The sequence below is a fragment of the Danio rerio genome, chromosome 17, assembly GCF_052040795.2.
Source record: "Danio rerio strain M-AB ecotype USA chromosome 17, GRCz13ab, whole genome shotgun sequence".
NCBI classification, from domain to species: Eukaryota; Metazoa; Chordata; class Actinopteri; order Cypriniformes; family Danionidae; genus Danio; species Danio rerio.
Genome location: NC_141037.1, coordinates 40,258,723 through 40,284,218, shown reverse-complemented (window position 1 = coordinate 40,284,218; position 25,496 = coordinate 40,258,723). Strand labels below are relative to the sequence as shown.

General features: G+C 35.5%; 2 protein-coding genes and 1 long non-coding RNA gene across 8 annotated transcripts in view; 1 reads left to right on the top strand and 2 right to left on the bottom strand.

Annotated features, from left to right (window-relative positions):
• Window positions 1-19,866, bottom strand: part of ccdc88c (coiled-coil and HOOK domain protein 88C) — a 112,345-nt gene extending 92,479 nt beyond the window's left edge. For 2 of the 3 annotated variants that reach the window (XR_015512581.1, XM_087289059.1), the window contains exons 1-3: window positions 19,348-19,742; window positions 17,350-17,450; window positions 8,809-8,917 (exon numbers count right to left, since the gene is read on the bottom strand). Coding sequence is in view for 2 of the 3 variants with exons in the window: in XM_087289059.1 (XP_087145185.1) it covers window positions 8,809-8,917; window positions 17,350-17,450; window positions 19,348-19,407 (270 nt within the window). In the remaining variant the exon portion in view is untranslated. Of the gene's footprint in view, window positions 1-8,808; window positions 8,918-17,349; window positions 17,451-19,347 lie in introns of all 3 variants that reach the window. The other variant, NM_001423870.1, reaches the window with a different exon arrangement.
• A 42-nt stretch (window positions 19,867-19,908) lies between these two features.
• Window positions 19,909-25,496, top strand: part of LOC147833146 (uncharacterized) — a 106,300-nt gene continuing 100,712 nt past the window's right edge. Inside the window, exon 1 of the long non-coding RNA XR_015513676.1 lies at window positions 19,909-19,964. This is a non-coding gene — a long non-coding RNA (uncharacterized LOC147833146). The remainder of the gene's footprint in view (window positions 19,965-25,496) is intronic.
• Window positions 21,624-25,496, bottom strand: part of sptb (spectrin, beta, erythrocytic) — a 34,387-nt gene continuing 30,514 nt past the window's right edge. For 3 of the 4 annotated variants that reach the window (XM_087289453.1, XM_087289452.1, XM_087289451.1), the window contains 6 exons: window positions 25,268-25,341; window positions 25,123-25,186; window positions 24,661-24,917; window positions 24,386-24,559; window positions 24,209-24,251; window positions 21,629-24,118 (listed from right to left, as the gene is read on the bottom strand). In XM_087289453.1, the coding sequence (XP_087145579.1) occupies window positions 23,933-24,118; window positions 24,209-24,251; window positions 24,386-24,559; window positions 24,661-24,917; window positions 25,123-25,186; window positions 25,268-25,341 (798 nt within the window). In that variant the 3' untranslated portion in view covers window positions 21,629-23,932. Of the gene's footprint in view, window positions 24,119-24,208; window positions 24,252-24,385; window positions 24,560-24,660; window positions 24,918-25,122; window positions 25,187-25,267; window positions 25,342-25,496 lie in introns of all 4 variants that reach the window. The other variant, NM_131525.2, reaches the window with a different exon arrangement.

Here is a 25,496-nt window from a genome sequence, read left to right as displayed (position 1 = left end):
TTATCTGGAATCTTTTACGTAACCTAACGCGAGACAGACATTTGCCTCGTGCAAATATTTACAGAGTCCTTCCAGTGCCTATCAATGATCAGTGGGATATGAAGTTAAGAGGATGTTGTTTTTGATCTACCCAGGCTACCAGTACTGAATGTGCCAGAAAAAGAAAGGATCAGATGTGCAAAGAAAACCAATTAGGATCATCTTTCGTCATTTCCACAAATGGTTTAAAAAAACTGGTTTAAAAAAACTGTTTCTCAAGGATATGCAAGTGAGACCAACTGGTGCAAAACCTGCTATCACAGTGACTTGGTGTTGGTGGTATTCACCAGGAGCTTGCCAAGCCATTACTAAAGTGTTCTTTTATGCTTTTTCAACCAAAATGGTGGTTGTGAAAGATCCAGACCAGTTTCCTGGTCATGTTGACCTGAAAGCAAATCTGAATTTCTATGAACTTTGAACAGAGAGGCAACCATAATTAATTTCTTCTTCCTATGACTACAACTAGATTTTTAATCTGAAAAATTCTGTTCGACACTCATGTTGATTGAAAAGTTGATATAATTTTCCACTTTTTTGACATGGCTCATTCGTAGAAGGGATTTGAAGCAGTTCTTATGGCTAAAAAAATAAGACACCCCTCCTTATTAAGCCTAATAATTAAAGCAATTATCATGTTGGGAGAACAATTTGGGTGAAACACACATGCATCAAAGTTTAATTCTATGGGGGTTTTTAAAACCATTTGAGCAACAGTCATAGCAAGACTTGCCTTAGCAAACACTAATCAATCACAAAAATCATAAACATCTTCCTTTATCACACTCACTTCCTATGGTGCTGCTGCTATACGAACATGCTCAAACAATATGTGCTATTTTACCCTTCATGTGCACAATCAAGTTTATAGGTCTTTTTTCGAAATGAATGACATTGTTCGACTTGCTCACATGAGCATAAAAGACCAGTCCACATCTGTCTGCTTATCTCTCTGGCCTTCTGGGCCATTACTGTACACAGTGCCTGAGAGCCTTGTTGACACTCAGACACAATGTAGTTTATGGCAGAACCAAAAAAGCATTTAGCAAACAGTTCTCTGTTGTGCTTCACCCCGGTTCTTCCTGAAAATCAATCCATTCATTCATTCATTCATTCATTCATTTTCCCTTCATTAATCTGGGGTCGACACAGTGGAATAAACCTCCAACTTATTTAGCGTATGTTTTTACGCAGCAAAGCCCTTCCAGCTGCAACTAAAACATCCATAAACACTCATTCACACACATACAATATGGACAATTTAGCTTACGTAATTTACCTATGAAGCATTTCTTTGGACTAGTGGGGAAAACCAGAGCATCCGCAGGAAACCCACATAAAGCGAACATGCAAACTCCACACAGAAATGCCAGTTGACCCAGCCGAAGCTCAAACCAGCGACCTTTTGCTGTGAGGCGATCGTGCTACCCACTGTGACACCCGAAATCAATCAAAATTAAAGAAACTAAAAAAACAACTTGTTGATTCTTTTAATATGTAAATGGTATTTCGTGAATAATATTGATTATTGTTACAATTATTGATATTCAGTACTGCTGGTGGTGTTGATATCCGTTTCACTGATAGCTCTTCAAAATTATTTTATCAGGTGACATTTAGGACAATTTAAGCATAGGCAGAACAGCCCCAATCAAGCACAAAATCATTGACAAGAAATAAACCGTAAATTACTGTAACTGTGAAAACCAAATGGAAGAATCTATTATTTTCCAACTCAACTTGGTTCAACAATGACATTTTTTTTTCGTATGAAAATGTTATTTCATTTGATAATCAGCTACTTATGGCACTTCCATCAACTTATGTCATGTCTGACGTCGCATAAAGCAGCTTATGGATCCAAGTACTATCAAATACCGAAGGCTCAACAAATAGTAATAGTAAATATTTACAAAGCGCTGTAATACTTTCAAAATTCATGATCACAACATGTATTTTAAAAACAATTTATGCTGTGTTCACTGCAGACGCGGAATGCACGGATAAATCTCGATATTTACGCATAAAGATGTGTAAACATTTGAGCTTACTCGCTTTATTCGCGTGTCAAAATCCGCTTCACTTGTGCATCAAATCCACTTCGAAACAGGATTTGCGTCATGGGCAGGGCTTCTGTCTGCCCGGTGACTAGCTTCAATGAAAAATGGCTAACATGGATTTTATTGAGAAAATAACCGTTTATGTGCTTTATGAAGGCTAAAACAGCTTTGATTCGTTTGGAGCAGTGTCTAAGTCCACTAGATCCTTTCAGAGGTGCACCCAGCTCTGTGAGCTCATAAACTCCTCCAGAAACTTAACCTGGATGATATAAGAATTTAGTGGTGCTTCTGACTGAGCAGAGCCCAGTTTGATGAACTGTTGTCAGTGTGTGCCAGAGGATTTTACCCCGGGACACCAACAGCAGGTCTATGTCATAATCACTCCCCCACAAGAGCAAGCTCCTGATTGGTTAACACAGCGTGAATGTCCGCTGAAGTACAGACTTTCGAACTCGAGTGATTTGCATCATTCTCGCCGCGCCATTCTCCCGTATCGCACCGGAGGATGTCTATTCACGCTTTTACATTGACTTAACATGTAAATCACTCGCGCTTGATGCTTCTTCCACGTCTGGTGTGAACACAGCATTACACAGAACTGAATCTGCACTTTTAAGAGTATCAAGCAATGATTAATCCTGTTTACATGCTTGGAGACAGCTGTGGGCCTTCGTGGCACAGTTTTAGAATAGTTTTGCTCTTGTTCATTGAGATCTTATGGTCCCAATTTAATGTGCCTAGAACACACCTTAAAAACAAGGTGATCAAGCGTTTGCAGTGGCTGCTCCTAAACTTTGGAACACTCTACCAACTCACATTAGACTTTCCCCCTCCATTTCTGTGTTTAAGTCTGTTTCAAAGACCTACTGCATCTGTTTTTTCTCGCTTTTAATACTCCTTGATCACTTTTTTTATTGCTTTTATTTGTAAAATGTTTATTTTATATTCTGCTTTCTTCTCTGTCTTTTAGTACTCCTATGTACAGCACTTTGGTCAACTTCAGTTGTTTTTAAATGTGCTTTCTAGTTAGTTTAGTTTAGTTTAGTTTAGTTTAGTATTGTATGTACATGTTACGCACCGTCTAGGGATGGTGCACAACATGAAAGACAAGACGACAAAAATTAATTCAAAGATTTATTGGGGTTTGAATTCAGGAGCTGACAAGGCCAAAATAACAAACAAAAATTCCTTTATATTAAATCTCTAACTTACCTGATCACAAACAAAAAGAAAAGAATGTACAATTCACTTCCCTAACTACCTAACACAAAAACAGAGGCCAAAAGGTTTTACAAAGAAAATGGCGTCAAACTCCTTACTATCCCAATATATACACTATTTACAAAAACAGGCAACCATATTTGAAGGACAATCCAAAATCAATGTCAGCAGGCAACAAAGGTCAAACAAGCCGGTGAAACAAAGTATCATGAACAAAGCCAACACTAAACAAACAGTACTCACAATTCTCAATATAATCTCAGAAGTCAAACAAAACAAACAGTACTCACAATTCTCAATATAATCTCAGAAGTCAAACAAAACAAACAGTACTCACAAATCTCAATATTCTCAGTCCTAACACATCCAAAAACTCTGCACTATACCACAATCAAACATTTCAACAAACACAAGCAAGTGACCAAAAACAAGATGGCTGCCAAGGAAGTGGTGTCATGGCTTTTTAAAACACTGTAGGCCAATCAGGATGGCCAAGGTGGCCAATTGGATGTGTTCTAAGCAAAACAGGAACAAGAAAAAAAAACAGATGAGACAAGACAAACATAGGATTGTAACAGTACAGTATAACCATGCCTTATCCGATGGCCATAAAGTTATTAATTTTGTATAAATTGTCAATTTTTTTATGTAAGAATGCAGCAGATCCAAAGATGGTTATGTATATATAAAGTACTGTTATAAAGTAAACAAATCACTTAAATGTGTTATATGACCTCAATACAACCGAGTAGCAGCTTGGACCCAGAAACAGTATTCCATACGCCAAGACTTAACAAGTGGATAGCAAAACATTTGCATAGCAGATACAAGTAATGCCATGATGCGTATGAATGCAAATTTAATCATAAAAATGTGCATACTAAATGTGCACATACAGTAGTATTGCTATAGAATTACAGTTGTAGTATTCACTACAGAATTCTATTTATACAATGTTAAGTCACACATGTGAAATAATATGAATAAATATAATACAAAAATAGCCAAATAATATAATATGGACATTTAATAAATATAAGAATTACAATATATATGAAACCATGCCAAATCATAGCAATGCGTCATTAGACATAACTCATTTTCTTATCCAGCAACATAGTAATGTGAAAAGCATTTTTTTGGAAAATAACCCAATGTCTGTAGGACAGCAAATGAGGGGGTCTTGAAGTATTCAGCTCTCACATTTCAGTAACCCTTCCCCCTCATCTAGACCCCCATATGTGGGTCTCTGGGGGAGCGATTAACACGGGATAAAACAACACATCTGGTTCTGTTCACCAGAGCACTGACCCACATCTGATGCTCAAATGTTGCCTTTCTGAAGTTCATTTCCAGGGTCACAAAGGACAGTTTCTCTTTGGCAGAAAACAAGCTTTTATGTGTGTGTCTTGGACAATATGAGGAAACTTTGACTGTTGGCCACCAGTTTCATAAATGACCTAGAGCGTATATTTACCCCTGAGTCCATAGAATTTTAATGAATAAGCTGAGTTTTACCCGCTTGACCAAAGGTATCTGACTGAGAACAACTTTTAAAAAATCTAGCTTAAAGGGGACCTATTATGCAGAAATCACTCTTATAAGGGGTTTAAACACAGTTGTGGCAACAGTATGTGAATATATTCAGCCTTTAATTTTAAAAAGTTAAACAATTCTATGTTTTATAATCAAACTTGATAGAAACAGTCTGCAGAAACTTTGATTGACATCAGAGGGGGAAAGTCCTGTCCATTAATGACAATCTCTCTCCCATTAGCATAAACAGCACTGAATGAGAAGCAGCCATCCACCATTAGAATTTTCACCTGCTAAATATAATGTCAGTGACTAAGAGGCATTTTTAATGTGAAGTCACTATAGCGATGCACATGCATTTATAGCTCCACCCCCTTTTAAAAAGATGGCTGGGTGCAAAATCTCATTTGAATTTAAAGCGACAGTCACCAAATTGGCACAATTTGGATCTAATCAAAAAAGAAGCAGCTTTAAAGAGTTATAAAAACTATTTGTGAGGTATTTTGAGCTAAAACTTCAGGGTGCATAATAGGTTCCTTTTAAAATGGTACATCCACTAAGGTAAAGGCACTGCTGTATAAACACAACTCTCTCAGTTACTCATTACTGAGCCCATCGGGTGACCAATAAAAAAAAATTTAAACAAAAAAAACTCAGAGCAGCTCCACCCAAGCCAAATATGTGGTTAAGGGGGCCTTCCATCACTGGAGGGTTGTGTGATTACTACATTCTGAAGCTCTGCCAAAATCTTGCATAATGCATAACAACACTAATCAGTAAGAGGTTATTTTAATATCTCTGCTGCAGAGTGTTCATTTGAACTTAACAAAGAAAGCAACTGTTTCATGGCAAAAGTATGACAGGGCAAAAGAGCAGGACAATAATGACCACAGGTGCTTATATTTAGAATAGTAGTGGATTAAAATATGCTTCTTCTTGCTGTGCCCCAAACATATTCAAAATAATGTGACGTGACTAGATGAAAACCTCCAAGCCACAACAAGCAACAGATCATTTTGTAGATTTGCTTGGCTTTCTGTTTGAGTAGTCCCACCTTATGTGAATATCATTTGTGCAAATCTTTACAACAGTACATAAAACATCAAACATCTTTTTATTGTGCTGCTTTTCCATGCAAAACTGCTCGAAGAGCTGACTTGGTTCAGACACAATCGCTATGTTTCCATCCAAAAATGCGAATTAAATTTATGCACAACTGAGATACTGCATAAAAACGTGCAAATAAAGCAGCTCTTCCATCCAAGTAGTCAAAGAAAACAAAATCCCCACTTTCTGATTAACTGACACCAAATATCAACAGCAAAAATGGAATTTGCTGCAGTCGGAGAAGCTGCGTGAATCTTTTCTTCATTTAATAAATTACTTGCGCCTCAGAAGACAATGTCGACATGTGATGAACGCATGAAGACATGAGACACGAAGCACAGACAGTCTTCATTCTAGAGGTAATGAACAATATAATAACACTGATACTGAAACAGTGTTTTAGAATGACCAAAACATTTCAGATGCTTTACAATGTGGTCAGCCTGCTGGTTTGTCCATTGAGACACATTTTTATCATCACACGATCTCTTTTAACAAAATCACATGACTTTAATGCGCATACTGGAATTTGCTTGGGAAAAGTGTTTCCATTCTAGTTATGTACATATTATCGGATAAAAAGTTCACCCAACTCAGTTATGCACATATGGTTTTTATGAGCATTTTTAAAATTTATGCGCATCTTGGCATTTCCATCGATCGATTTTTTATGCGTATATCCAAAATGCGCATAAAAATCAATAGATGGAATCATAGCTAATGGTAAATGTTAACTACCAGTACTGAACAGCATTAAATGACTGATGAATACTTTCGAATCATAATCAGATGAGAGTAAAAAAAATACAACAATAAAATCCATACAATTTTCTCAAAAACTGACACAAGCAGTCTTTTTTCTCTTAGTTGGGATGGAAAGCAGCGAGGTCTGAGGAGGAATGTTTCTGTGACGCTCTGCCAAGACAAAAAGGGGTCAGATGTGGCAAACGCTTACTCAGATGGTGGGACGCTGCCCAGAATTGACCCAACCAATCAAAAGATTTCAACTCCCAAAACCAACAACATAAAAGCCTCAATCCAGCAGTGATTGTGAGTGAGAACTGTTTTTTGCAAGACCATAAACTATGAGTCAGTGCTTTAATTTCTCAAATATAGTGTTGAGAAAGACCTTGTACTTTCATGTCTCCCGGTTTGCTTCCCAAAAATTACTATCTTTATAAGTCTCTTACAGACCACCTTCAACTCACTGAAAAAGCAGGTTCACTCTTATATTAGCCCAATCCTATACCCATATGAAAGAGGGTCACGAAACACCAAAACACTTTTTTTGAGATTTTGACAGTCATATGACTGCTAAAAACACTATTAGGACACTTATGTTTCACAAAAAAGTGAAAAAAAAATTGCGTGTTCACGAAACATGCAATCAGCATTAAAAAAAAATCTGTTATTCAAATTTGGCCATTTCAGATAAGCAGACAACTATTTTTATTTAAGAAAAAGGTGATACTGTCACATTATTAAATAAAAAAATGCTATTCAAACAAAATCCCTTCATTAAAATAATCTGTTTACAAGATGCTACAAGTGAATTTAGTATTGCAACAATAATATAATGTACAGTAGGGCTGCACTATATATCATTTCCTTCTCAATAGTCACATCGCAAGATATGCAATGATGAGCTTGTTTTATAGCTTATAATTTTAAAGTTAATTAAAGTTTTTTATGCCTGTGATTGTATAATGACCTTAAAAGCATTCATGCATAATACATTTTACCATGTGTGACTTTAGCAACGATTAAATTCATTGAATTATTTTTATCATTAAGTAACTGTACTTGAATACTGTTAGACTAGGAAAATGATTAAACACTTGTTCATTTTCTTGACTGTATTTATATAGTTATGCATGAAAATATTCACAACTCACGCAAATATAGAAATGCACTGCAAATAGCATAGACCACATAGAAAATGTGTCGTGTGAGCCTAAAAAAATTATATAGATTGTTTATTAGACTTTATGGAGATGCACGCCCACTGCAGAATCATCCCAATTGATCTAAAATTAGAAGTTCTTTCCAAAAAGAGATATTTATGTTATCTGGTGAAATTAAATTCATATTATATATATATATATATATATATATATATATATATATATATATATATATATATATATATATATATATATATATATATATATATATATATATATATATATATATATATATAACTAAATAACTAATATAACTAAATAAATATTTATCACAAAATAAAAATATATCACAATGCTAGATTTTTCCAATATCGTGCAGCCCTAATTGTCCAGCATGAAAAAAAATTAATATCATATTTGCAACATATGACGATTTAAACATTTTATTAAATTAACGTTTATTAAAAAAAAAAAAGTTAAGATTTAACCTTGGATAAGAGTAAACAATCGACATGAAATGAAAGAAAAGTGCAAGTTTTTAATGTTAACTAATGGATAGGTCTGAAGAGCTGATCATTTCTACAACTGACAATCCGTTTATGACTAAATGATGCTATGTGTTCAGGTCGTTCAGGTAAATCCCCAAGAGGTTGTTTCTGGTTGCATTCTCATAGCAACTATGATCAAAAGCTTAGACAGGCTTGAAATAACAGAAACTCTTCTATGCCCGTGAAAAATAAGGCAACCAACTACCCGCAATGATGATCACATCTGCAGACAGGTTTAATCCTCATTAGACCACAACCACCACCTTATGTCTGCGGAGACCAGCTGCTGTCTGGCATCTCACACAACCACATATACATGCTCTTTACAAAAAAGAACTTGCTTATGATCAGGAAGTACTTTGCCATCGCAACAGGATGTAGAAGAAGAGATCTTACCTGGTAGTAATTTTTAATGTGTCGGATGACAGTATTGAGGTTCTGTATTCTCAGGTTAACATCATTGTTGACTTGTTTGTTCACTCGCTGATTCATGGGGCTTGGGTCTCTGTGGAACAAAAACAACATGAGTGCATTTGAAAATCTTAGCATAGGCACACTTTTAATAGTTCTCAATAGGCTCAACTAATCTTTCAACAACCTAGGCAATAAGTGAGGCCAACTAAACTATTTGTGATTTATTTGTGCAACCATCTATTCAACCTAATAATACAGCTTCCTCAACTGATTGACTAATTCCTGAGATCGCACAATATGACGCTGCACCTCAAATAGGGATGTAACTGATCATCAGTGATCTGTACAGCCCAGTGACCGCACTCCTAGGTTTTATGGATTAATGCATCTTTGAGCATGGATGGACAAATACATTAAATTATGCAAATTCCCATCTTGGTGTGAATCTTCATAAACATTATTTTATGTCTTAAGTAAACATAAAGGGTCAGTGGTTTTAAAGGAATAAACCATTAATCTATATCATGTATTCAGTTAAGTAGGGTTATTTTACATTTGATAAATTTTTGTAGACCTTTTTGTAAAGATAAAAAAATAGTTATAATCAATTATTTTAATTTATAATTATTTATTTAGGTTTGTAACTATTAATTATATGATTATTAACTATTAATTATATCATTATTTAGTCATAATTTTAAGTATCTTAGTATTTACTGTAGTCCAATCTGTGACTCAAATATATAAATTGATCTGAACTATAAAGGCTTGCGCCCACCAGGATGATTATCCTGCAGAATTATTGCCAAACTGTTAACACTTCCTGACTAAACAAAGGGCACTAATGTGAGAGTGCACACTGACGGCCGGCATAAAAGCATAATGATCATAAATGGTCATAAAAAAAAAATCTTTATTTTGGTTTGACGCGTTGTGTTATAAACTGGCTAGCTAAGCCTCAGGTGTTATGCCAATCACCTGATGCACATGGAAACACTTCTCTGATTGGTTTAAGTGTAGAGTATTTCAGGAGTCTAGTGTGCAGCAGTCTTAATCAGCCCTCCTGAAAACAAGTTTGAGCGAATAAAAAAAGCTGCAATGTTTATATTGATGACAGTGCTCATTGACAGACTATCTGAGACATTGGTGAATCAGTGATTTACTGCCTGCACACACCCGTCTGTTATAATGAGGATAACTTTGTAAAGATGAGCATTTATCAATTTGACTTAAAAGCTGTATTATTAAAAGTATGCAGTACTCACTGCATAAATGCTTCAATGCGTGGTTTGACAAATGCACATGGATACATGCTTATATTCTCAGTTATTCACAGCATCAATTGAATATTAATATGATTTAAATGAATAATAGATTGATCGGATATTAAGTAAGTGAGAGTGGTTGAGCACAAGTCCATCAAATGAAAAGCAAATGAGAAGAATCTTGAAGGGGGCGGGACATGTCGGATACTAGAAAGCCTCTGACTGGTCAAAAATCAATGTGAAACTGAAGTATGAGGTGATGTAAAAAAATTTAAAAATCAGTCAATCATTTATGCAGAAGTGACAAACCGCAAGCTTTAGATGTTTATTTTAATTTTATATCCTAAAAATGTGAATCGTCACTGTTTTGAAGCACATTAGCTTATAGATATCCTTAAAACTAACATACCGATACTAACACCTGAAAAACTTTATTTAAAATTTACGAGACCTTTAAAATTATTCAACTTTCCAAATCTTATATCTCCATTTCCACATGGGCACTTCAAAACTTCAACCCTTCAATTCACTTTTAATCCACGTTTACACGCTTTGCTGCAGAAATGTTTTCTAAGTTTAATAACACAAACAAGTTTTTTTTTCAGTGTTTTGTGTGATTTTGAACCCTCAAACAAAGGCTGCACGAGTAATTGAAAAAGATCACTAACTCAGTTCTTAATTCAGTTTTTTTAGAATTCAGCCAATTATATACACAAAGTGAAAAGAGAAGCGTACTGGCGGTTACACAAGTCTTCTCATTGTTTTATATACCTAGCTCAGCAACATGGACACCTCCAAACTCCATTAAAAGTGTCACATACTGTATTTATAAGTTATAATTCACCCAAAATGTCAATTCTGTCTTAATGTAATGATGTAGTCGCGGCTGCAAAATCACACGTGAGCTGACACATTGTTTGTTTACTTCCGAGAGGATGCGCCTGTGCCTGCCAATGATATTTACTTTAGTGAACAGACCATGTATAGGTTGTAAATAACAGCTAATAAAGTTGTAAAGAACATTCAGTTTGTAGCACAGAGTAATCGTTTCTCAGGAGCCGCATGACAGTATGATTTGCATATATGTTTTTTTTTCTCCAAGTGACGACAGCCATGACATGAGCAGACTCAGCAGTGAAAGTAAAAGGAAGTATCGCATTTTAGAGTAATGATTACGACAAGCATTTGATTTTTTTCTTTATAGAAAACACAAAGTGTTGTACATGCAAATAAATGTTTACTGGGTCGGCATAACTACTCTAGCCTTTGTAATGTTGAATGTAATGCAGGAGGGAATTTGATAATGACAAATGTTTCATTTTATCAGAGAATAAAATGGTCTAATAATGTTGTCAATGACAAATGACAAGCACATGTACCAAACATAATAATTCAACTTCAGAATTATGAATAGTTTTATTCTGATGTCATCACTTTACCGTGCATTAACAACCAGGACAAATACAAAGTCTGTTCAAGTCCACCTTACCAAGTCTATGTAAAACTGAGCATTTTAACCAACAGTAGACCTACACATAGGCTTAATATTATTATTTGTTGTTATACCATATGTTTGAGATTAACAATAATAATAGCCTCCACATATTAACCTTTATTTCACCTTTGATTTTAAAGAAAACAAATTGTAATTTTTATTTAACTCAGAATCGTGCAGCCCTACCTCAGACATGTTGATGTTGATTTTAAAAATAAATTGTTTCAGAAATTCCTCTCTATACACATTTAATGCATTTTTCTTAATGTGCCATAGACACAATATTAATTAATTGAATAAATACAAAATAAAATAATTCAGAAAGTTAGTCTTTTTTATCACTGTATGCAAAGACTAAAGCCAGTCACTCAGATTCAGAAGAGGGTCCTCTTTTTGGTGCAGACATTTCTGTAGTCCTACATAGGCTGTTTGTGCGATCCTCATTTACATTTGTTTTGTGAGAATGACATGCAAATTCTGCCAGCTTGGCCTACAAATTCCCGCTCACTAGTGAAAGAACCTTAAAAGATCAGAGCCTGTTTTCTTTTCTCTCTCTCTCTCTACTGTCTGGCTCAACTGTTTTTTTATTGCCTGAAGCCAAGAGCACTGCAATGAGTTTCACTTTTTTTGTCATTTTACAACCACAGATATTGCAACTGACAGTTTGGATGAAAAAACAATTATTGTTTAGGAAGAGTTAAGAGAAGACTGATAGGGTGCACATAGAGGACATCTGCCAGATGGGCTGTGTTAGCATAGCTTGTTTGCTAATATTGTAGCAATGGTGTTTACCACATACCTGGAACACAAGAGGATTGGCAAGGAAATCAGTTAGCTTACAGGCACACGGATGTGGGCACATTTATAAATGGATGTGGGTGAAGTAAAAGGAAGCAATGTGTACATTGCCCTCAGCATTCCACATCTCCAGTCATTTGTGATGGTTCAGTGAAAACACACTGGACACATGAGTCTTCATTCTAACACTCATTTGGTTCCACAGCGTACATAGTTATATTCTAGCTTGCATGACTAGTGTATGATCATCTTAGTATAATGTCTTGTTTTACTAGACCCCAATCATATTTAGCTTTATATTGTTTCCATTCTTGTTTTCTTGCTAGAAACTTATACCGAATTGTGGATCACATCTAAAAAATAATTTTATGCTAGTAGCTTGGCTATTCTTCGTCTGTCCTGTATAAATACATATGACATGAAATAAGCCAGAAGTTAACTAATGATTCACTGAATTATTTGTTTAGCCGATTTATAGAGAAAGGACTTGCGTTCTTGTGAAGACCGGTCTTGCCAGGTCACCTCAGGAAAAACTCTGGGGATTGTGAGAACACAGAACATGTCCTGTGAGAATTGAGATGCTGCATTCTTCCTGATGGTCACGTGACCTTCATGCGTTTTTAATGGAGAATTATTTAAACAATTTAGAATTTATACGATATATTGTTTTTTTTCCCCTTTTGGATATGTGAAGTATATTCATAAACTAATTTCGAGAGGATCTCATGCTTATGATTGCTGGCGGCTGGATTTGCATCATCCAATTCTCAATGCACCAATCAGACAACTCCTAAGCCACTACAAATACCCTGGGTTACGTACTGCCGCTACAGACATTCACAGACATTGTTGACAAGAAACGTCACTATACCTTCGTCTTAAGCTATAGTTTTTTGCTATCCGACACAAAACAGAGCAGCGTGCACTGCAAACTGCACAGACGACTCGTGTCACCAAAAGCAGGCAACACCACAAGCCTGTTTCATCATTTAAAACAACACCACCCTTATGAAGATGCTAAGAAATTACAGAATTAAACTAGTGTTGGTAAACCAGCACAGCTACCCAGCAGAGTCACATGTCATCATTTTTGAAAGCAGTGCCTTATGAGAAATAAACCCCGAAAAGACAGACGAAAGATATGACAGACAACACAATCTCAAACACATCTCAATAAAGCTTGCTCTAGAGGCTACATTATTTTAGGATATTTGTTAAGACATTAATAGAATCTTTTGTTGTCAAGCTTATGATTCCTTTTTAATATTAAGATATTTGTTTTGAAATCTGTACCATTGTCCCTCACCGACGGTAAAACAAATTTTTAAAATTTTTAACTTTTAAATTTATAAATCAGATGCTTAAGATATAATCTTTAAAATAATGACATATTAAAAATGCAGCAAATATATGTAAATAAATAGCAAATATTATTTAGATCCTTATTTTCCACGGAGCAAGCATGCACCTGCCTATTGTTTAAGGCAGGCACAAACTTAAAAAAATACTAATAATAAATAAATAAACATATATATTTCCTTAAAAATTTATCTTTTTGCAATGAATTTCATTTAGTATAATGTGTAACTTAATTTTGATGTATATTTTGTAAACTATTTTCACGGTTTCATTTTAATTCATTAACTAAGCGCGGACTGAGCAGCATGAGCTGGACAGTCTTTTCGCAGCACTAATAGATTTATTGGGTTACCTCGGAAGAATAAACTCGGATGAGAGCTCAGAAGCTCGCTGTGTTAGTGGAGAGGCCTCCATTAACCCCGCATGTTTTCGTTGTGATGCGCGATTTGTAAAATGAGAGTCTGCATAGGCCTATTTGTGCTAGTCTGTCAGACAACTTTGGTTAAAACATCTGCAGATATAACAGAGATCTGCGCAAAACTGGCTTTATGCATCCCGCAATATGCGATGTCAAAAGGGTGACTGCATAAGATAAACTGCACACACTTGAGGATGTAATGCGTAGACGCGTCTCACAGCCCCGATCATAACTAAACCTTTACATGTCCATGCTTAATCAGTCATCGATAAGGTCTATTGATTAAAGTGTTATTGACAATCAATAGATCAAGTAATCGCTAGAATCCCTAAATAAAATATATTAAAAGATAATTCACCCTAAATTAACCATACTCGCCATTAAAAGGAGAGTTCATCCAAAACTGAAAATTCTGTGACCATTAACTTACCTTTTACTTGTTACAAACCATGTTTTTTTCTAATGTTGAACAATAATATCCAATAACTTGTAATGTCTTTGGTTGTTGAAAACTTGAACAGTAGTAAATGCTAAATTGAGATTGTTCTTTTGTTATTTTTTTATTATTTATACTGTCAGACAGCTAAAACATTTCACTTAAGTGTTAAATCAGCTGCACAAAGCGATTGGCAAAGTGAAAATCTTATAAAAAGGATAGATATAAAGATTTTACGTTTATGGTGATAAATATAGACATCGTCTGATACACCACACCTGAGGCCACACCCTCTGTGCCTTATTTAAACTAGCCTTTTTAGTTTTTGAGATATTCTGAACTAACATCAAATTTCAATTCCACAATCCCCTCACCATATCTGATCTAACTTTGCAGGATGAAGAAACTCTATCTTTCTTTATTAAGCAAAGCAAAAAAAGATCAATTTTGCAAAGGACATTCTATATACAGTTTTGATATGCCCTCCCCCGCACACCCATTCCAAACCTTCTTAGCATTCTTACACCACAGGAGAGCAATCCCACTTCCACCCACATGCATTTCTAGGTATTAATATGAGTCTACCTTTCCCCCATTCCCCCTCCTATTACCACAGGAGCTCCTTCACTACCTTTCCCCCCTTTTTTCTTCCTTTAACTTTTCTTGGCTTTTTTTAAGGCTTGAGGATCTTATGAGCTCAGAGCTCTCTCCCGGGACAGCAACAAACAAATTTATAATTAATCATCAGCTAAGTGTGAACTCTTGAAGTGAAGTTTATTTATAAACTAATTTCGAGAGGATCACATGGTTATGATTGCTAGCAGCTGGATTCTCAATGCATCAATCAGACGACTCCTAGGCTACTACAAATACCCTGGGTTCCGTACCACCGCTATCTATGTTTTGAAAAATTCCCCTATCCACCCCTACTCTTTCCTCTTCCTAGATGGGTGACACGGTGGCCCAGTGGTTAGCACTGTCTCACAGCAAGAATGTCTCTGGTTACCAGGCTTTACCAAACCAGCAGACGTTTCTGTGCGGAGTTTGTACTTTCTCTCCCTGCTCACATGGGTTTCCCGGTTTCCTTCCACCGTCCAAAAACATGCAACATAAGTTAATTGACTAATCCAAATCGGCACTATAGACATGCTCCTAGTAAGTAGTTATCTCTTAAGAGCAATCACTATCTGTTCATTAGTTACTACAGCAGAGTTCTCGAGATCTACCTAAGCTCAAACTCCCCTCTCATCTTGCAACGGGAGGGAGCCCCGGGCTCGAGGATCTTGTGAGCTCAGGCTCTCTCCCGGGACATGCCAAACAAGCTTATAATTAATCATCAGCTAAGTGTGAACTCTTGAAATACATAACATGCACAAAAACCTTACAAATGTACTTTGCACAATACAAATAAAACAGATTTTAATATAAATTTTAGCAAATATACACCCTTAATGTGTTTATGCCTTTATTAAGATTTTCATGGTAATGTTTACTTTTACAGTCTCGTATAGGGAAACTCTTGAGATTAGTTATAAAGTTAGATTTCTAAACTTTATTAATTAATCTACCAAATGCTTGCTTCCCACCTCCTCTATTTAGTCACGATGACTTCTGCAACTTATAGCGCGAGGTCGTTGCTCAAGTCTGCATAGATGCATAATCGATATCAAGAGCACATCCAGAAACTTTCACACATCCTCCGTTTTTGTGGTTTTGAGTTTTGTAACTGAACTTTGGCAGTAGATGATGTGAATTGGGTAAAGCTAAATTGTCGGTAGTGTATGTGTGTGAATGTGTGTGTATGAATGTTTCCCAGTAATGGGTTGCAGCTGGAAGGGCATTCGCTGCGTAAAACAAATGCTGGATGAGTTTCCGTTTCATTCTGCTATGGCAACCCCATATTAATAAAGAAAATGAATGAATGAATGAATGAATGAATGAGTAAATGGAAGTGATGTAGTCAGTCCTCAGAGTGATATGATATGCAGAGAACATGACACCAGGGGACAATAATCTATCAGGGACAGCGACTAGACTGTCTAAGAGCGGCTCATCCAGCACATGTGTCATCCTCCCATTAGATATAAAAGACCCCCCCCCCCACCACCACCACCCCTCCACTCAACACATTAACAGAGAAAACATTCCCTTTGTCTGAGAAGGTCTAGTGTATAAGCCCCTGATTAAGGCAGAGAAGGCGGCAAGTCTGTTTGAGTAAAAGTAGGTTAAAGGCCAAAGCTTGTGTAGTAGGTTTAAAACGCTATCAACAGTTTTATCAAAAAAATTAAAAAAGGATCAAACTCTGGATGTCAAAAAATGTGTAATGAGCTGTTTTACATGATGCAAATGCTCTCAAAATAAGAGATTTCCTTGTTCATGAGCTAGAGGCACACAAAAGTGCTGTCTAGTCACCTGGTTAGTTGAGGTTACAGCTCGAGCTAACTAAACTTCCGTGGCCTAAAAATGCAGTCAAATGTAGCTAAAAAAAAAGTATACTGCGTGCTTGCAATCTGATGTTACACATGACTTTGAAAGTACAGGCCCAAATCTGTCACAGACGCTTTATTAACACTAATTATACAAGAGGAACAAAACCGATGGAGCGTGAAGATTCAGATTGAGTGTCTGCACAGTTGGATGGCAGACAGGAAGGGATAGGATGTGGTTTCTAATGAAAAAAAAAAAGATAGGTCCACAACAGCTGCTAGATAACAACATATATGCCCAGTCACACTCAAGCACAGCCACTTACATGTGTGTCATTATCTTATGGAGGAAAACACCATCCACTAAATCCATGAACATGGAGAGCTTGTCTTCTGAACTGAACCCAAGAGGTCCAAAAGTTTTAACCTGTGAAAAAAAAAATAAAAGTAGTAATTTCATGACAGGATACACGAACAGCTGCACAGTAAATCAACCACGCTTTCGGTTTCAGAACTTAACTGCAACATGTATAAAGAGCAACGTGTATAACAGCTGCATGTACAAAATGAGAAAATGTTGAATGTATAAATTAATCTTTGTTTAAAGACCCAGGAAAATTAAAATATGCTGTTAATTTGCTAGCCAATAGGTTATTTAGGATGTAGGGGATTTCTATTTTCATAAGGAAAAGATTCAAGTAGACTTTTAGCTGAAACAGTTGCAATTCAACAACTACCAGCACTTAGAGATTCAAAACAACATCTTACATGCTAAACAAAATGAATACCCATGATTTCTGACAATACACGGAGTTTGCAAAGGCTGTGTGTGGATTAAAGTTAATAATGCTGTAAACAATGTTAGCAGAGACCAATCGTTTCACTTCCTAAGACCTCACTGAAAAAAAAGCTACATTGCATATGGGCTGACTTTAAAGAAAGAAAGTAAATTTAGTAATGTAAACTATTTGCAACCCCTTACCTAATTTTTTTGTGTAAATCGTTTTTTCAATGCTTTATGTATTTAGGCATGGGATGATAACCATTTTTAAGGTATACCACGGTTTGGAAAAGTTAAGGTTTGAAAACCAACATTTTCTGTAATACCGTTTCTAAGGTATGTTTAAAAAAATGTATTTATGTTTTTTTTAGGACAACAGTATCACCAGCACAAAAGATATTCAAATGTGCTGTTTTAAATTGTAAAGAAACTAATAAAGACAGCAGAAGTCAATTATTTACTTGAATTATTTAGCCTGACATGTTTACTGCACCGAAATATTTTAAATCTTTCACAAAATAAAATATATTGTTTTCAAAGGGGTAAAGAAGTTTTTATTTTTTACCCAGACATTTAAAAAGAATATATTTTTGAGCAGAAATTTTATCCAAGGTTATCACACCATCAGAATCTTATACCAGGCCATGCCTGGAGCCTAATGTATTTTTTTTATTTGTTGGTGTATTTATTAAATAATTTATTTATTTAACTCTCAAAAGTACTGGTAGCTGCTGACTTGCGTTAAATGAATCACCAAATTCTGTGATGTCAGCTAAAAAATATCCATCAATACTTCCCTGAAAAAGTTAATTAATAGCAAATGTTCATTTCTGGTTTAATTATCCCTCCAACTTATCCTAAAGAGCCATCTTTTCTTTACAATATGACTGTTTTGTTTTCATCTGTTATAGAATATCAGGCAACATCATATATGACAACATGGGGGTGTGGATGATTGTCTAACATGGGTTAAGATAGTGACGTATGAGAAGGAAAATGCAAGTGGCCAGAGAAACCACAGGCGAACAGGACACAGGGGTCAGGTTAAGGGGGTCATAGGAAGTTTTGCAGGTTTCACCCAAAACATATCAAAAGCCAATTAAACTCTGCATGTCGGATTGCAGATCGTGTACACCAAAAATAAACAATCTGTTGTTATGTTTAAAATATACTTATTTAAATTGTTTAACATTTAGAGCCATTGATCAATATAGTAAATAATATTTGCTACAACATTTACCAAAATATATACTTGTATTTTAAAAATAACTTTTAGCTGTATTAACTTTTTTAAGCATGCAAATAGACAATTCAGTATATTTATTAAAAATATGTATAATATACAAAAAACTAAGAAAAAACAGCATAACCTGGTTTAAAGTTATAGCTGAATTTTAATGTAATTACAAACAACGACAAAATAAAGAGAACGTTAGTGTCTTTGTTTTTTAAATTTGATTAAAATGAATAAATAAATAAATAAATAAATAAATACACAACGCAAATACAAACACTGTGCAGGTGCCATGTCTTTGTGACTTACCCAAACCACAAGCGGCGAATCCATGAAGTTACTCATCAGTTCAGACACTGTAATATCCATTTTGAGATGAATAACACACACTTAAAAGAGTTCAAACTGTTTGCAACTGAAAGTGCGTCCACATAAATAAATAAAAAACAAAGTGCGTCGGATTCTTCTAGGGGTTCATGTACTCCACAATTCTTTCCACCGTAGAACAATGCAGGAGACGCGAACCAACTCCATTCTGGTAATAAAAAAACATCCCCCGTGGTAATAGTTTAAACAACTTTTAAACTATTTGCAATTCCAAAAGTGAAACGTTGCAGATACATTAGGAATACCGTCTACGCTGACTTGTCCTATCAAACTTAAAGTTCTCTACGTTTACCCTCAATGCTTGCTAGAGTTACTTTACCACCACCGTGCATTCAACCTGTACCAGCATGAAGAGCACAGTCGAGTGACATGCTCGACAGCCAATCAGCTACCGCGTCTCCACCGGTGGGAGGCAGTAAACGACCAATATCTGACTCGTGTGTACTGGGTTTCATTCAAATGACGTAACCGACCGGGCAAAGTGTTGTCGCGACAACCAAAGAGACCTCCGCGGTGCAGCTCGATGGCACCCTCAGGAGGTAAAGCATGTTTTTTTTTTTAAATAACTCTGTTTATTAGGAATTTTAGTCATTTACCCTCATTTTTTGGAAATGTACGGGTTTCAATGCTACTTAAAGTAAACATTTACATTCCTCTATTGTAGACCATTTAAAGTTTTGCTGTAACATTCACTGCTTATTTTAGCAATTGATTAATTCAATAACTTATGGAAGTGTTCAACCAATCAAATTCTTTTAAGTTAATCAAGCGCGCGCGGGAATTCTCCACTCATTTTTTACCAGCATTATATTAAGTCTTCTTAAATGTCTTGAATAGAGTCTATTTGAATTTTTCCTGTGGTGCAATTTGTCACATGAGACATTAGTCATTGAGGTCTTGAAGTTCAATGGGTCTGGGTATTTTCCCACTTCTTACCATTACCAAAACTTACCCAAATCACTTGGTTAGAATAATATCCAGTCTCCCTGATCATTCTGTTTTCGTCTATCTCTTCCGAGTAATAAATAAGTCAATAAAACCAATCAAGCCAGAGTGGAATTATTCACTAATTATGTCTTATCATTATATATTTAAAAAGTAATTCTTACCACTTAAGCTGACAGAAGGCTATGCTCATGACACGTTCTGAGCAGCTGACCGATAGACACATTTTAATAAACAAGATATATTTTATTTTCACAAGTTATGTTTGAGTTGTGGGTGCATTTTTATGACCCTAGTAACCACTTACCAGACTCATTGCAAATCAAACTAAAACAGTAATTACTATAATTCTTCAAACACTCTATAATGGCAACAGAAATAAACAAGATAATTTTTTAAGCTGTTGAAATAAATGTAAACATTTAAAATAAATTAAAAGTATTGTTGCATTTTATTTAAAAACTAGAATTATGTCACTTTTTTCCAAATTGGCTAGCAAGATAGTCAGCGATCAGTGGTGGAACTGAAAAATCCTACTCAAGTAAAAGTACTATTACTTGGCCAAAAAGGGTAAGCGAGTAGAGTAAAAGTATTAGTTATCAATATTACTCAAATAATGAGTAAAAAGTAGCCCTTTTAAAAGTACTCAATAGTAGTGAGAAGTGAGAATTACGCTGGGAAAGGTTAATGGTTCTACAGGTAATTTGTGCATGAGTTTGTGTGTAAACGTAACATTCTGTAGTCTATTTAGTTATTGTTTAGGGCCATTTCAGTCATCAAACATTTATCATCTCCTCACCAGTGACACAGTCTTTGGGTCAATATGTTTAAAGTATCTTCTTGGACACTTTTAATGCTTCCAACGTTTGCTGCGGGTCTTAAGGTAGTTCCATATGATGCGATTTACTTTGTAAGTGTGATTTGATTGGACAGGAATTGCAGGACTGATTTTTTAATCCCCATAGGCAAGAAATAATAAAGTAGTGACTGCAGATTGAAGGAAAATACCACCAGAAAGCAGCTGAAAACCTTACTAACAAAATATATCCTAATTTTATTTGTATTTTTAGGTCTGTGAAGCTGCAGATAACAATGAAATTGTTAATGGCAAACATCAAATTAAATTTAGCAGGCTTGTCCATGACCTTAAATGAGGAAATAAAATTTAATACCTAACCATTTTGACAAGTTAGTTTTTTGTTTCAGGTCAAATCGACCAGCTGCGCAATATAAGAGTTAAGCAGACAAGGATCAAAGGTTACTGCAAACAGAGTTTATTGATTTCCATACTCCCAAAATGAGTCATACCTTGCTTTCAAATTATTATGTGATTCTGCATTGAACATACAGAATTAAAAGTATAATAGAGGATATAAGCTTATGTAGTTCATTGAATGCAGTATGAGAAGGTCCAGGATGTAGTGAATGTACAAGCAACCAAAATGGTACCTTAATAAAGTACCAGACTGACTTTTATAACATGTAAACATATTCCAACCTAATGAGCCTGTGTTGACATCCAAATACCCAACAGTGAGATGAAATTTAACTACTGTTAAAATGTTTCTTCTTTTAAAAAATGACTTGTTTTAGCTTGCAGTGACTGGCATAAATAATCCATATATATGTAAACGAAAGGAAAAGAACAGATAAAATATAATTTCCAAATGCATAAATACATTCATTCATTTTCTTTTCAGCTTAGTCCCTTTATTAATCCAGGGTCGCCACAATGGAATGAACCGCCTACTTATGCATGTTCTATGCAGCGGATGCCCTTCCAGCCACAACCCATCTCTGGGAAACATCCATACACACTCATACACTACTAACAATTTAGCCTATCCAATTCACCTGTACAGCATGTAATTGGACTGTGGGGGAAACCGGAGCAAACCCACGCGAACACAGGGAGAACATGCAAACTCCACACAGAAACGTCGACTGACCCAGCCGAGGCTCGAACCAGCAACTTTCTTGCTATGAGGCGATAGCACTACCTACTGCGCCACTACGTCGCCAATTCATAGATAATGTTTTAATTAGTATGATATGGGCCTATAGTATATAAAAGTATGCAAGATTTTTTTATGATTGTTGTCATTATTGTTGATTACCGGTACAATTACTTCTAAATTCATACTTGTACTGTATAATTCTCCTGTGTGAGTGAGTGATTTATGTTTCATCATCCAAAATTTGCACATCTCTTTTAAATTTACATTATTGTTATGGTGATATAAATAGTATGTTTAGTGCTTATTATGGTTTTGCTGTCCTAGTATTCGAGTATTTAGAAAGGGATTTAGGCCTGGGACAGCAATCCTGGGCAACCTGAGTTATTAGAGGGCAGAACTCCTTATTAAAATATAGCACCATTTTAAAATAAATCATATTCATGCTTTGTAAAAGTCAACATATCTGAGATTTTGGAACAAGACAGTCTGCCTTTCTACTCTTTAGCTTTTCTTTAGTACCATAATACATCATAGCAATAATATTTTAATATTTGAATATATATAAAATAATGTTTTTAAAGTCTAAGTGAAATCAAAATTTACAATGTTCATATTGCTAGCTCACATTGTTATTCTTAAAATGAATAATTAATCCATGCAAGTTCATCCAATGAAAAAAAATATGTTTATCCAATGTTTTGATAATTTTCAATCACATGTCAGACCATTTGCTTCCGAGTTTGGAGTGGTGATCCTTCTGATGACATCAACCCGAGGGCTTCCATAGCAGCTGTATATCAATATCCTTAACCACGTCTCTATTATGATAGTTATGCAATGAGAGAAAGATGCAAAAGAAAGCCCCGCCCCCTACTCAGCATTTAGTTTTAGTTGGAAATACATCAACATACTGAGATACAATTCTCAGCAACTTCCGGTTCATGCGGACTTTGAAATAATAATATTTATATGTTAATTGGAATAGTGGAAAATATCTTTCACAACACTCTAAAAGCACAATCTAAAAGCATTCTAAACACTGTGCTGATTGCATGTCAGCGCAATAGTATACAGTGTTAAACACCTATCCACCACACCTATCCATCAGTGAGCAGAGCGGCATTTACGCAAGAAACACATCTCCAATGTCAAACTCTATGAAAATTCTACAAGTTCCAATGCAAAGAGCACAGTATTACTTTTGCAACCATTTTAAAGAAATAAGGCAGATTATGAAAACTATTAATATTATTAATAGTTAAAATAAATACTGAAGCATGTCTAGAAGATCAGTACATTAAAAATTCAAGACAAAAAGAAACCCTTTTTTTTTTACAAATATTTGGTTAAATCGATCAGGTTCCTGTGCTTTTATTTGTATACAGAGTGAATGTGTTATGTGACTCTGGTATAAGAAAAATACAACAAAAAACATAAAGAGTAAAACATGTGGACATTAGCAACACTTCATTAGCTTAGATACAGGCAGCAGTGTAATCTACATTTCATATAGCTAAATTCTTACAAATTAATATGATGGAAAAAAAAAAAAAAGGTGTTATAAATTTGTTCTATTTCACCTGTGTCACATTCTGTCCAGGTGTTTATTTCTTCTTAGCAAACAGACTAAACCTCTTTTCCTTGTCCTTCTTCGTTGAGGGAACCTCTAGAGTCGTGGAGGAAGGTGGAGGTAGGCTTAGTGCCTTCACTCCTGATGGCCCTGCAACTGGTTCTTCTATTTGAACTTGTGCAGCCTGCTCAATAGCCTGAGTCCAGTTCTGAAGCTCCTCCTGTGGTCAAAACATAAAAGGCCATTATTAAAGTTCTTTACTGGCTTAAGATTACGTTAACTAACTAAGAAGAAGCAGTCAATAGCTAACCTCGTCTTTACACTGGAACAGATATTCACTTCCATCTCCAAGTCTAAAAAACAAGGGAATGGAACAGGGATAAAACTGGTAAGCTAGGCAACAAGCAATCTTGTAATGCTTATCATAACAATAAAATACATTTTTGTTTTAAACTTAATATTTACGTTTGATAACCAAGAGCCTTACCGGAGTTTGAACACCTGCTTCTTTTTCTTATAGTTGGTCAAGATCTCGCATGAAGAATTGGTGAGGGTCAGGGGTTCCTCACCATGGAAGGTTACACTGTGACTAAAGCTCTTGGCATCCTTGTAGATAGAGAGGTGTCCAGGTTTAAGCACACAATACAGATTGTTCCAGGACCTGAGTAAAGACATTTTGTTGTCAGTCTTTTAATGCTTATTTCAGCAAACATCAATAATTTGATCATTATTATTTGCTGGCCAACAAAAACAACAACTAACCTGTTGGGTGCCTTCTTGTTAGGTCCCTCCAACTCATGCTTGCGGGCTAGAGTTCCCTCCATCAGGACTGGTTGAACTTGTGTAGATTCTGTAGGAAGCGAGGCAGCTTTTTCTGTCTCTTTGGTAACTTGAATGGATGTGGAAGGGTCCAGCTCTAGTGAGACACTTTCCTGCATCTCAGAGATTAAAGGCACAGTGGATTCCCCTGCTGTGCCATCAACTCCACCAGAACTAGGCTCTATTACTCCTAAACCAGACTAAAGAGCACACAAGTATTAAGCTCAGGTACAAATATTTTGCAGTACAATAAGGTAAGAAGTTATAATATAGAGTATTACGTGTACATTAAAATGTGTCAGATTTACTTTCACATTGTATATTTGATCATGGTCAAATGTTCATTTTGTGAAAAGAAAGATGATGGATAATGGTGAGATTCTTACAAAAATGTACTAAACTTACCAGAGACTGTTCTTCTGTAGGGTAAAGTTGTGAAGACTCCTCTGCAAAACCAGTGTCCTCTCTCCTGGAGGTCAAATTTTAAGGTTTAATATAGAATATTGAGATCTAGACTTTTACAGGAGAGTCCTCTAAATCTCATATTTACCTGCTTTCTTTCTCTGCCTCTTGTCTGTACTGTTGTATTTCTTGTTGTTGTTTCCGAATTTCCAACAACTCCAACTACAACAAAATATAAATAGTTTAGAATGTGTTTTGCATTCTCTAAAGTAAATGTAAATGATTTCTGTCATAATTGCTAATAATTTACTGGATATGATGTATCAATAATGTATTTAGTACTGGCACCATGTCCTAACTACACGTGATGAGAGGCT